The following is a 14,462-nucleotide window of genomic DNA, read 5'->3' on the forward strand; positions in this document are numbered from 1 at the left end:
CCTGTCGCAAAGAAACTGAATGAGATAAGTTAAGTATAAAAATTCAATTAGATAAGTATAAAAATTAAAACAATCAAAATTATCAAACATAAAAGTTAGTAAAACATTCACGTGGCTACAAAGAATGGAATACAGCTGTAGCTCCAAAACCTGCCAATTGCCATTTTAGCAGCATCATGGACCTCCTTGTTCCAACCCATGCCCTCAAGCGATGGTTGGGACCCAGGAGTAGTGTGAGGCACAAAGAAGGAATCCAACCTAGATTTACGAATCCTAGGTCCAATGGTAGCACTCCCACTACAACTACTATTGCTAGGACCATGAGAAGTGGCGGTGGCACTGCCACTTATAGAAGCAGAAGCAGAAACGGAAGCACCAGCAGTAGCAAATTGAGTGGGACGATATGGAGGTAAGGAAGAAGGGCCTCCAACACAACCTAACTGTGTCCCTCTTCCTAAAACTGTCTCTCTCCCAATGGCCGCTCGATCCTCCTTTTGTTTCTTTTTCCTTTCAATCTCCTCAACCATTACATAACATTCACGTACGGCCTCAGGGACTGCTTTTAGGCATGGTTCGGCATCATGTCCACGCACACCAGCAATATGGTATTTTAGCCTATATATACCTCCATGGAATATTGTTTTGCAAAACATACATTTTGTTCCTCATGATATTTCCAAGCAGGGTCTTTTCTAATGGGGGGTCTAGAAGCTGAAGTAGACATTTTAGGATAGTTTTGTGAAACTTGAAGTTGAGGCAAATAATAAAGTGAAGTTTGCTGCAATAAAACATTACAAATACAAAATAAAATTAATACATATTACATACATTCAAAAAAAATAAAGTAGGGTTTGTCAAACCCTACTTTTAAAAAAAAGAAATTTACAAACCCTACATAGTACAACACTACAACTACATACTACATGCTACATACAAATATACAAAAGATTTTAAAAGAAAATGTAAAACTTTCAAGAAAAATGAATAGAAAATGCAATTTTTGCATACAAGAAACAAACTAATCTTCAAAAAAACAATCGTACCTCTTACAACAAGCTTGAAATAAGCTGCAAAGTCTTCCTATCCAACTCTTGATGCACCAAATCGAAACACAATGCAGCTCCAATGTGACAAATTGAAGAAAACTTGAGCTTCCTCGCTGGTTTTTCTTCTATGCACCCTTGTTTTTCTTCCCAACTCACTTTACTCCTTTTTTTGCAAGTGAATAAAATGAAAGTCACTTTTAGGGATAGAAGATAATTATGAAAAAAAACAGACTTAAAAACATTGCAAAATAATTTTTTTTTTTTAATTTTGTTTGGCTTGACGCCGGCCGAGTCTGGGGCTTGGGACTCGCCGAGTTTGGTGAGTTTACTCGCCAGACTCGGACGAGTCCAAGTCTGAGCCCCTGGGACTTGCCGGGCATGACTTGTACTCGGACTCGCCGAGTCTGGGCGAGTCCCGTTTCTATGACTTTTTTATGACACCCTCAAACACAGAATAAAATACTAAGTATCTTATCCTCTCTTGAACAAAGACCTCTCAGATGCTAAACTATGTGATCAAATGAGATGACTCCAAGGTTCCGATAGTTAGGTCTTGACTTTGTATGTGGATAGACTTAGTGTGTTGATGTGATTTTTCTAGAATCACAAGGTGAACTCACGTTGTACACGAATACTTGAATGCTGTTAGAATAGTGGAATTTACTTTATTTGAAAAAAGATAAAAGGGATTTGAGGGTTTAGAGAAATTTAATCTACTCCTAAGATCAATGATAGCATTGGATCATGCTTGGATGGACACACTCCTTAAACCGAGCTTTACTTTGCCATGTCGCCAACAACTATACACAAAATCGATGCAATCTTCCAAGGGAAATGAAAGGTTTTCATATCATGAATGTTCATCCAAATACCCAATACATTGGCGCAACTTGAATAAACATATCCACAATTGAATTTAGCACATCTTGATGATTAGGTTATCTATGCACTGTAATTGAAAATCATCCAACCACAAATAGTATGAACTTGGGAATTATCAAAATCCACACATTATTCCATTACAATCAATGAACTTCATCTAAGATGAGGATCCAACAAGAAACCATACAATATGCAAAAGAAACACCACCATTCACCAAAAATTCATTGGAAAGTATGTTTATTTACATGCTTGGCAACAATTTCTGCCTTCTCCTCCTCTACTCTAACTCTTAATGATTTGGCTGCTAACTATTCTTTATTAAACTTTACAAATAAGGAGATTGAGCCTTTTATAGAGCTCCACTTACAAATGAATGGCTTGGATCAAATCCAAATCAATTGCCAATATTGAAAGATAGAAACCCTAATTAGGGTTTGTTACTCCCATTACATAACATTTAATGCTTGACCAATGATTTAATTACAATAAATAGGACACATGTCCTTCCTTGAATGTTGACCAATAGGAAACGAGGTTAGGTACATTGAACTTTGCGCCTCCACATGTGGTAGTTATCCTCCTCATTAGATGAGTCAAGTGCATTGAATTTGTATGTTTGACTTGGAATGCTATGATTGGGTTGATGATGACTAGGCGCCACCTCAGCTACTTGCGCCTATTGTAGATTGTCGCAAAGAACAATTTGTGGTTCAAGCAATATCTCTTGATACTCAACATTTCCAAGCTCATGATGAATGAGATGATGGTGGAAGATATTCCCAAATTACATCATCTTATCTAATTTGATCGCCTTCACCTATCCTTGATCCTGAATCTCTTCACTTGAAACCTTCGTCTTGGATTACTCTCCCGTTGCACTGGCAACAATTCTTGGATTTTCGGAGGAAATTCAAGATTGTCCAACTTCCTCCTCATCGTGAATGCCTGATCTTTGTATAACTTGATTCTTGCAACCACCTCTTGTATTCTTGAATGTCTTGATGACGGGTAGATCTTTCTTCGTTGAAGGATAAATGTAATCCAGCTCTGCCTTGTTGTCTTCTTCATAGCCACTTTAAGGTTGGTGTTGAGTCCTCATGTGGCCTGATTTTGAGATGCATTCTCTCTTGCTGAAGTGCCATAGAGAGAGATTTGGTGGAGTCTTTCCCTCGAAGTGCATCCCTGCCTTGATTTTGCTTGCAGCTGGCTCCTTCACTCTCTTCCTTAGTCACCTGTAAAAACAAACAAGATACCATCAAATATACCTGATATATACTGATTTCACACATTTTTCAAACTTTGTAATCTGATATGCATGCCTAATGGGGGTGAAATGGTGTTCTGATTTCTGTTCTCATGTCTGATTTCACTCACTTCAGGTCTGATTGGGGTTTTAAGTCTGAAATTTTTAACATTTTGAAGTCTGATTGTGGATTCTAGCAAGTGATAGAGAAACTTCACCTTCCATCTCAAGGTCATGGATCTTAGCAATCCAAGTAAAAATGCCTTTCCTTGGTTATAAATTCTATCAAGTGAAGGAAAATTTAGATCATTGCTGTGGAATTTCGGAAGGGAAAGATTCTTCCTTGGTCAGGGATTTTAGCAAGTAAAGGATAAATCTTACCTTGATAGTGGATTTTAGCAAGTAAAGGATAATCTCACCTTGAACGTGGATTTTGACAAGTAAAATTGTGATCAAGATTGTGGATTTTGTCCACCCAAGGATGAACTTGCTTACCTCCCCAAGTTGTCGATTGTATTAATTTCCTTCATTCTTCATCAAACCTAGCCATTTTGCTTGATCAAATATCATGATGTTGCATTTACCTTTGCTATGTCGTGGATTTCTTCAGCCCAAGGATAATCTTTCTTGATCGTGGATTTTGGCAAGTGAAGGAAGATTTGATCTTGATTCAATTTAGCCAACTGCAACACTTAGCCAATTGCTTCGCCCTCAATATGATGTTGATCCTTATTCAATTCACTCCAAGCAAGTTCAACGTTTCAACTTCACTTCAAGGATCAATCTTGCCAACTTTCATGCTTGAGGCGTGGATTTTAGCCAGTCAAGGATAGTTTCAAGTCACGAATTCATCATTGCTGTTCTCCTTCAACATCAAGATCTCCTCATTCAATTTACTTCAAAGCATCATTATCACCATTCATCAAGGCATTGAGATAGCATTACTCATCATTGCTTTCAAGTTCTTCAATCTTTGAGCCTCCACAAGTCTTGGATCTTAGCAAGTTAGGGACAAAATCATCATTTCATGACCTAGGTCGGAGATTTGAGCAGGTGAAAAGAAATGCTACCTAGGTTGTGGATTTGAGCAAGTGAAGGAAAAATCATTTAGGTCGTGGATTTGAGCAAGTGAAGGAAAAATCATTTAGGTTGTGGATTTGAGCAAGTGAAGAAAAAATCATGACTTGCACTTTGAGTTTATCACTTCACTGCTTGCCCAAGTGTAAAATGATTCACTCATAGGGTTGACTTGGTCTTTTCTTTCCTTTTATCATCACCTAGACCTTGATTCATCTTCATCAAGCACTTGATCTCAATTAATTGATCATCATTCCTTGATTGTTCCTCGCCTCTATGCTCTAATCTAAAGACATCCACTTGCTTGCTTGACTGCTTATCACACTTAAGACTCATACCCTGACTTGACCTGAAGGTCAGGCTGTGAAGCATCATTCGGCGATCATCTTGACCTCTATCTATCACTTAAGCATTGAGAACTATAATGACCTCAACCTATCCTAAAGAGAGACCTTACTACTGTTAGACTGCCTCACTTGATCACATCTTGGTGACAAGGCATTGCATCCCCTCACAAGCAAGAGGTTAATAGCTAAAGAAACTATTGCCAAGCTAGACGACTAAGCTAAGGCAACTATGCTATAAAGCAAAAAGTGGGGTTCCCCATTTGCAATGGGGGGATGTGTGAAAACATCACAACAGCAAGGAAATAAAATCATAGAAAATGAAAAGCATGAGCCAAATCTATTGAACGCACATATGAATTGTGTCCACTGAAATGTAGAATAAGGAAAATGCCACCTAGAGAACACTGTAGCATAACATGTACTAAGACAAGACATAAAGAATTAGTCACAATAAAATTTGGGATTATACATAATCTGCAGACGACAGGGAAGATCTTGGGCGAGTCCATCAATGACAGCAGTAGCTTGGGTGAAAGAAAGCTGGCAAGGCATCTCCCACACTTCAGGGACATCCCTGTCATTATTGGAGGACACTCCCAAACACCAAAAACTTATGGACCTCCAAAAAAAATTGTATCCCATCTATCATTTCATAAGCTCATGAATGAGGCCAGGAAGGACCAACAACACATCCACAAAATGATGCCACCTTGGAAAGGGCAAGCCCATTTGGCAGGGACAACATGATTCAAAAACAAAAATGCGATAATGGTAATAGGAACCTCAAGAGCCTCGGTCCAACCAATCATAGAAGAGAAGTGAGAAGCCCCAAATCTGCGAACCAATCCGAGCATAAAAGGTAGATCCTTATAAGAAAACCTAAAAAGAGCATGGAACCTAGGGGTGTGTAGATTTATTCAAAATTGAATCTTGAGGAAAGCTTTGTTCAAAAAATTCTCTGCAAATCAATTTATTTGTAAGATTTTCTGCAAATCCATTTGCCTCCATGTAGCAGTGTGAGATCCCAAAAAACTCGAACTTCATGATGAGAAATTTAATCTGATCTAAAATATAATCCAATTTCTAATTGTATGAAGAGTTTCGAATCACAGCATTGACAATGACCATTGAGTCTCCCTCAATTTTAATTTTGATTTTCCCATTGTGATCCTGAATAATAATACCGATATATAGTTTCCCTGTGTTCCCTCTCGAAGCCCTGTCAAAGTTCAACTTGATCTTGTTTGTAGGAGGGGGAGTCACTTTGCATCCTTACGCAAAGACTTGTTTTTTTTTTACAATGGATAGACCCCTGCATTGTGGGGGGTGTAAGAAGATTCAACTTCCTAAGAATCAAGCTGTTCCACGAAGAGAAATTGATGTTCCTGTTAGAGTTTCTGATTAAATGACTCATGGTAACTTCAGAAATAGCTTTTTCAATCTTTTGAATAACAACTATGACACTTGAGGCTTGTTTTTTAAAAATCCCACTGTTTCTTTCTAACCAAATATTCCATATAAGGATTGATGGCCTCAACTCCTAAATACAAGCAAATGTTGACGTCTTAAACAACAGGGAACAGCTTTGGAATTGGTTAAGAATAGTATGTTGAAGTGGAGAAGACCAGTCTAGCATAGATTGAAACCACTTCCAACAATTTGGAACAAATTCACAATTGAGGAGCAGATGATCTAAGCTTTCATAAGCTCTTCCACAAAGAACACAAGGAAACAGGGCAGAGATAGCAAGTCTGTCCAATCTTATGCCAGTTAAAATTCTGTCCTTCAAAGCAAGCCACACAAGTGCACCAGCTTTGGGAAGACAAGCAGTCCCCCAACATAATTTAAGTGGCCAATTTTCCAGATTCTCCATACTGGTAATGGAATTTAAGCCATCCTTAATATTATGTCTTCTAGGGGCAGATTTCGTCCAAACAAGTTGTCTTCTTTATTTGTGAAAAAATAAAACCTTTACTTGTCGACCAAGGCAAAATAGGAAGGGCTGACCTAGAGCAAAAATTTAAGAAATTATCAATTAATTAGTCTCCCCAAACGGCAATCATAAAGAGGCACAATGAAGAGCAACCTCTAAAAGGAAAAGGGCAGCAATTGCAAACAATGATTCTTTTCATTATGATCATTTGTTTCATGTTACTTGATTATTTTCCTTATGTTCAATTGCTATTATGGAGCTTAGTGAAAGAATACCCTTGTAAATAAACTATATTATTGGAATTGTTATTTTTGGGCAAAAATCAGGTATGTCCCAAAATGGGACATTACATTTTTGGTGGTGTGCTCTGCATGTTTATGTAGTAGAGTTGCTGCTCCAACTTACCATGAAACTCACTTCTAAGATGTTTCATGGTACTTACCATAGTTTAATGACTTGGACTTGGCAATTACTCGGCTGCCCCAATTTTTTTTAAAAGCTTGGGACTCTGCAAAAAACTTGGGGAAGCAACAATAACTACACAAATTTATCGAGCATTAAAAAATACATTAATTTTTAAAATGTGCTTTTATGGATCATATTACTGAATTTATTTAAAGTTTTCTAACTATTCTGCGTTACTTTTTAATCTGTGCATTACTTATTTATTTATTATAAAATAGAAAAACTAAAAATAATGCATAGATAATATTTAGCATATCAAAATTGCAAATTTGAATTCATTTTAAAAAGCTGGTTGAGAAGTTATGAAGTAAAAAAAAATTCAAACTCCACATAGGCAGATCCTTTGGAAGGGTTTTATGTTATAACGAAATTTGAGTTCTATTTGAGTCCAACAATATTTTCTTATGACTTTGTTAAGTGGCTGTGTATGCAACTGCAGATCAATGTCCATACTCCACACAGCAATAATAATGTGCCCTAGCTGTCACCAGTCAGCATAGAACGATGTCCTTTACCATGCTTTAGCTGTTGCCAATGTAGGGTTCCTGATTCATTTGCTCATGCCTGAAAAACTAAGCAAATTTTGGCATTTTTTTGCAGAAAATTGCTGCTATTTTAAATTTTTTTCCTAGAATATGTGGTCTGGTTATTGCCATGATTAAATCTGGGAGAAAATTTCTGGCAAGTCCTGCAAGTACTCACCAGTTTTTTAAACTATGGTACTAACGATTAACTATGTGTATGCTTTTATGCACATTGGGAGACTTCCCGAGTTCTAGGAGCCATTTTTGCAATATTTGCCTGTTTCAGTGTATTGTAGATTTTAGCTTGTGCTACAGTGTTCCCTGGAACTAACTGCGTTGATGCTTCATGTCAACAATGGTACTCTGAAACTGTTCTCATTTGGAATAAGTTCAGTTATTTATTTAACATACCTTGCTATTTAAATCTTCTGAAATTTTGCTTTTCTGAATAATTCTGGACACTTACATTAGCAAGAAAGGAAACAAGTATATTGATATGTTTCTATCTTGGTGCTTTATATGCAATTGCTCATCACGTACACCCCAAATGCCTTTTGTTTTGTATGGTTTACTGGTTTTGCATCTATTTAGGTTTCTGCAGGATTGCAGCAGCTCCTTGGGATTTCAAATCCCATTGAAGAAGGGCTTACATGGACTCTCTTAAGATCTATCAACGAGGATCAAAGGTTCTGCTCTCCTCAAAGCCTTGCACTGATGGCAGAGTGTAATTTAAAGCTGGCCGTAGCCCTTGCTGTCATGGAGGAATGTTTTGAACGAATGGTGGACCCAAGGACAGGCATAGATATGATTCCTCAAGTCGTTTATAGTTGGGGGTAAGTATTTGCATTCATGACTGATTGTAAAGTCCAAGCACCTTATATTGTAAGCTATTTATAAAATTTGAAACTTAAATTGCATTTAATTAAATTGAATTGTATGCCTGCACGGAGGAAATAAGTTGCACAATTTTGTTGTCATTCTTTTTAGATGTTTAGAGGGTGAAGGTAAACTTTTTATTTATTGTTGATTATTCACTTGCTTGAGGATAAAGTTTAAAGTGCCACATAGTGATTCATGTTGTCTATTGATGGTTTTTACTAGTTGGCCTAGTTGTTATATTTCATAAGGATTATTCTATAACAAAAAATACCAGAATTGCAGGTGCAGTGACTGGGAATGTGTCTAAATGGACTTGCTAATTGTCTAGTGTGATGCCTCTACATCATATTTTAATATCACTAGAATTAATCTTCTATAACAATGAAAATTAGTGAAATGATATTTGTGCAGATCAAATTTCAGTCGCTTAAACTACCAAGGCTTTTACACTGTGGTGTTAGAGAGGGAAGATGATCTCATTTCTGTTGCATCAATCAGGTATTATAGTAATCTGTGACAACATTTGTTGCTACATCCATCTTACACGCTGTTTGATATAGCCTTTTCTCCAATAGTGTCTCTTTTGTCTTTGTTATCTGAATTATTGTTGAAAGTTGTTTTACTGCAGATTCCTGTTTCTTTGAAGTAGGCCTTATTAAGTATATTTCATGTTAAACAAATCATGTGCATGACACATCCTTTCAATTGTCTGCATAAGCATAGGAATATGTGTACACATTTATCTTTCATAGTTATTGTTAGTTTTTCGCTGAAATATCAAATGTGGCTTGCATCAGTTTGTCTTCACATTTTTCATGTACTTTTAGTACGAATAATTTGTCTTCATTCTTTGCTACAATCATAGGAGAACTATGAGTATGAGAAATTCTCTTGGATTTGGAGTTTTTGACGAAAGTCCAAAGGAACACTTTTAATGCCCTAATTTTTACACTACAGACAAAACATGGATCAACAATTTTTTATCGATACAAAAGCAACATTTAGCAAGACACTCAACACAACTTCGTGCACAAGAGGTTATGATAATAGATGACAAAAGACATCCAAACATCGTTTGATACATTACCATGGTTGGCATGGGGAAGAAGCAGTATTCTCAAAACCATTGGAACCCCATCCAATTACCTCTATCAAACTACCCTCCAAATTCCAGTCGGAAATAACATCCAAATAACCCAACAACCAAAAATCTTAAATTCTTTTACAAGGTCACTCCTTTAACTCTCGACAGGCATTGGACTCTTGGGAAGCTTGGTATTAGACTCCTGGGAAGCTTGATCCAATACCAACACTATATTGGACTTTTGGGAAGTTTGATACCCTAGTATCAGACTGTGGGAAAGTTTGACTCCCAATACCCAAGCATCATACTTTGAATAACTTTTCCCAAGTTCGAGACCTAGTTATGGGACTTTGCCCAAGTTTGGTACCCGATATTTTGGTATTAGACTTATTTCAAGTTCGATACCTCAACACTCTTAACTTGAAAATGTGGTAAGGGAAAAATTAAATTATCCCAAAGTTTGATATCTCGACACACAACTAAACTCAAAAATTCATCGAGGCATAGAAAATCAACAGGCTCACCCTTCACACTCAACAAGTTATGACTCCCTTTATTTATGAGTTATTTTAAAATTGTTTGAGGCAACAATCAAGGGATCATGGGTACCATCTTGGCCACTTGAGAGTCTCCCAAAGGACACGATTTTTGAGGAACAAGACAAAAAGCGACACTAGCTACTTAACTCAAGGAAAGAGAACTTCTCAACAAAACATGAGAAAACTAAAATGGAAAGCTCGTCTTAATCAACATTGACCAAAAGCAAACATAGGAATTTCAACCATCATGATAATCCATTATAAATTTACCCATAGACATCCATAAACATGATTATATCATATAATAATTTAATCCCAAACGCACACAATTATCATTATTTCAGTTGAATGAACATACCAATAGCCTTGCAAGACAAGGTGTGAAAAAATATCAAATGGTATAATTAAATTAGTTCCTTTAAAGGGTTTGTAATGTCCCCTTTTTGATTTACCTTAGAATTTGCCTATGAATCACAAATGCAATAACTTAGGGTCTGGATTACCTTTTTACCAAGTAAATTGTCTCTAATATTGATGTAATCTTGGAATTGAATCTTGCAATCATAACATAAGAAACACACACACATGCATGTGCACGCACACGCGCACGTGCACACACACACAAGATATTCTCACAGTATTTATAACATCATTTCAAACACATGTGAGAGAAGAAGTATGGTAGGTCCGGCTGAAGCCATCCTACTCTAAGCCCAATAGTGGGGTGCTTGTATCTGCTTTTCCTATCCATCCTTCATCTCTAATGTCATTAATGTCTTGTGGGGTTAAGTAGAGAATGTAACCGGGTTTCTTGACTCCTTCAGGTAAAGACCCTCAAGGTCCTAGACGTGACTTGGGTTGTCATAGAACGGCCTACCCATGAGCCCCTTGTCACACCTCCATTACATCTCATTCCCTTCCCTCATAAGTTTCTAAAGTGCAGACATACATGATCTTTACTAAAGATGTATACTTTACATAATGAGTGATGCATATAACTTGGACATATTAATCATAACTGATTCTAATATGATAAGTATAATCTCTTCTAAATACATCATAACAATTAAGTATAATCTCTACTAAATACATGACAAAAAATAGAATAGAGTGTTGCAAATAAAATAATGTATTTCTAATAGTAGAAAATCTTAAGATATTGTATTCCATATATAATTAAAGTTACTTCAAGGAACAATGATAATATCTATGAAATGCAGAAGCAAATATATATAATATAGTAACACAAGTCCCATACATGAATCCATTATATTTTAAGATATTATTATTGTGACAGAAGAAATGGATCTACAGCATACGAGTGATGGTGTTTATTTTCTGATTTTATTGTTTCCTTACAAGACCATTCGATTTCCCTTTGATGATTTATATCTCCTCTTAATATTCTGGGAGCAGACTTTGCTTTCCCTTTTTATATTCTTTCTAGTCTTTAAAGTTTTCGATGAGAATGCTGTGACTTTGGTTCTGACTTAATATTCTTTTTTTTGGTCCTTCTTGTTTTATTCCCCCATCTACCTACCTTGCCTTCCTCCCGATGCTTAATAAGGGTGAGGAGGTGGCGATTTAAGGAAGAGTCACTGCCTTTTCAAAGGAGGTGACCGTTTCAAAGAATGGCTTCTTTTAAAGGCTACGTGGGACCCTTAGAGGATCAGTGGCCCATTGTTATTATTTAATGATAGTATTATTTCATTAAAACCATTACATATTACATAATGAATATTATTCATTAATAAATATAAATTAATTAATAATATTATCAAATAAACATTAATTAATTAATAGTAAAATATTAATGAATTAATAATAATTGCTACATTTATTTCACATTCAAATTAAATATTAAATTAATAAACATCCATTAATCAATAATAATTTAATTGCTACATTTAGGTTATATTCATTGATTAGGAAAAAAAATGATGATCAAGGATGGGGCATGACAGGTTTTCATCCTAAACATGGATGAATTATAACCCACACCACAAATTAAATCAAAGTATATTTGCACAATAATTACAAAGGTCATACGGATCCGAGTTAAAAAGATTGCAGTGGGTAGTTAATTAAGTACATAATATGAATACAGGATGAAGGCTACTTCTCAAACATGAAGGTTCACACTTTGATTACATAAATACTACAAAGCATAATATTACATTAATTACGGGTCACCTCCAAGTTACTCCATTAAATCTCAAAGCATAACATAAAAAGTTGAATTGGGAACTCTTCTAGCTCCCAAGTGATCTTAAAACAGACCAATGGTGGAATGCTACTCACCACCCTACCATAGTGCCACTGTTGAGTGCAATAGATGTCTATGCCAATTCAACAACCCTTGAGCTAGAGAGAAGCAAATTATGGAAGCACCAATATCAAGGCCAAGGATCACACATGCAACACATGCATGACACACTTACGCCAATCAAAGCATAAGGCAACACATGGCATACATGCCAATCGAAATGGACAAACATCATAATGTAAACATGGCAGCAAGAAGATAAGCCATCATAACATGCACTGTGGCCAAGGGAAAATACCACCTGCTAAAAGGCATAAGAGATAATTCACAACAACCAATATACACACGCCCAAAATAAACTTAAACATAGATCCAAACATAAAAAAATCAAGGTCTCATCCAATCACATACATGGCTAGAGATGGGTTTCACGTTAGATGCAAAATCTGATGACATCAAGGACAAGGATCCTAGAGGTAGGCATGGAGTGTCATTATAGTAGCCCTATGGCTCAATAGGATAGAATATGACCCCTTAGGGTATAATATTCTACTGACTTTAGCTTAAGAAATTGCATAATATTTTCTGATTATCCTTAAGAAAACGTATCACAACAATTTTTGAAATTTGGAGTTTAAGCACACAAACAATAAGTAAACTTGCTTTTTTAATTTGCAATGAAAATTCACTTGAATCGAATTGTTTATTGACTGCAGCACTTCGATTACAGAGATTATTGTTGGTTCGCTACATACCAATTCCTGTGATGATATTGGCGCTGGCCTATGGGGAAAAAGCAGACCGAGTCAGGCTCATGAAGGAAAAGCTGGTCAAATTTCTCAGGTAGCAGCAATTGGAACTGGCTGAGAATGCTTGTGGCTGCTCCAGGTCATGTGCAGCTACAAATTGCTAAAGAACAGACCCACGAATTCTGCCACTTACTGAAAATTTGAGCTTTGCAAACATATAGGTGCTGCCGTAAATGTTGAGCTGAGAGGGGAATGAAATTCTGGGGTTGCGTCCAGAAGTTTCCTCCGCTAGGGATTCCGTCCTGAGAGAAAAGCTGGGGTTCGACTTGCAGAGAGAAAATAACAATAACCAAAGATATGAATGAATTCCTTCTTCAAACCAATCGACACCTTATATAATTCTCCAGCCAAGCAAAAGCCATCGATACTAGGCATTTATTTATTTATGACCATGAAGAGTCACCTAGTAATAATGAAGTCTCACTTAAAATGGCCCCATTAATAACTAATATGAATAATTAAATATTAGGAGTTGAGACTATAGCTTTTTTGTTCCTTTATTTAATTTTCTCTTTATTCCCATGATTTTATTTTCTTGTCTTCGCTTTTTGGACTTTATTTTGCACTTAATTCCAAGCAACTTATTTTTTGTTATTCCCAAGTTGCCTACAACCTTGGCTCCAAAACGGGGACATTACATAGGGTGAATGCACTTCACACCCAACACTTTGAAAGTGGTGGCATGTCCTTTACACACATATCAAACCTATGCGAGTGCTTGGCTATGTCGCTGCGTGACATTCATGTTGAGGCTTTGTGAGCACTCTAATGTCATGACATGACACGTAGTCATACTATGTCTTTGCAAGCCATCCAAGCATGTCGCTTTATTTACCTCTTGGTTCATGTTACTTACCCCATTTATTTCCTTAGTTATCACTTGATTAAAAACCATAACTCTACACCCATTGCTTCCTCAAAGTCATCTCTAGACCCAAGATCAATGTCGAGAGCCATTCCTTCCAACCTCTAAACCGCTATCCTAGATTCCTTACACACCAAACAGCCATTTGGGCGTGGCACCAAAAACAATGCATAAACTTTTATGACATGTTGCTTGAAGAAGCAAAATTTCAAAATACGAAGAAGATAACTCCTCATAAAATAATTCATTCAAATGAGGTCTAAAATTCAATTTCTATAATTTTCTTCAAAGAGGGTAAAACCAGCAATTTTCCCAAGCTTCAATTAATGGAGTCACTGCAAGCTTCAAAACCCCCAAAAGTTTCTAGATTTTAAAATAACTGAAATGTCTAAATTCTGAGAGTACCTTTTTGCTAAGTCACGGCATTCGCCGAATTTCATACATGAAATTCAAAATTTGACGAATTTCAATAAAACATAAAAAATTCGTTCAAATTCAGCCC

General features: G+C 36.4%; 1 protein-coding gene across 4 annotated transcripts in view; it reads left to right on the forward strand.

Moving 5' to 3' along the window:
- Nucleotides 1-14,462, forward strand: part of LOC131051394 (uncharacterized) — an 84,428-nt gene that overhangs the window by 17,509 nt on the left and 52,457 nt on the right. For all 4 annotated transcript variants that reach the window (XM_057985900.2, XM_057985903.2, XM_057985904.2 and 1 more), the window contains 2 exons: nucleotides 8,110-8,351; nucleotides 8,809-8,895. In XM_057985900.2, the coding sequence (XP_057841883.2) occupies nucleotides 8,110-8,351; nucleotides 8,809-8,895 (329 nt within the window). The remainder of the gene's footprint in view (nucleotides 1-8,109; nucleotides 8,352-8,808; nucleotides 8,896-14,462) is intronic.

The sequence above is a fragment of the Cryptomeria japonica genome, chromosome 11 (assembly GCF_030272615.1).
Source record: "Cryptomeria japonica chromosome 11, Sugi_1.0, whole genome shotgun sequence".
NCBI lineage: Eukaryota > Viridiplantae > Streptophyta > Pinopsida > Cupressales > Cupressaceae > Cryptomeria > Cryptomeria japonica.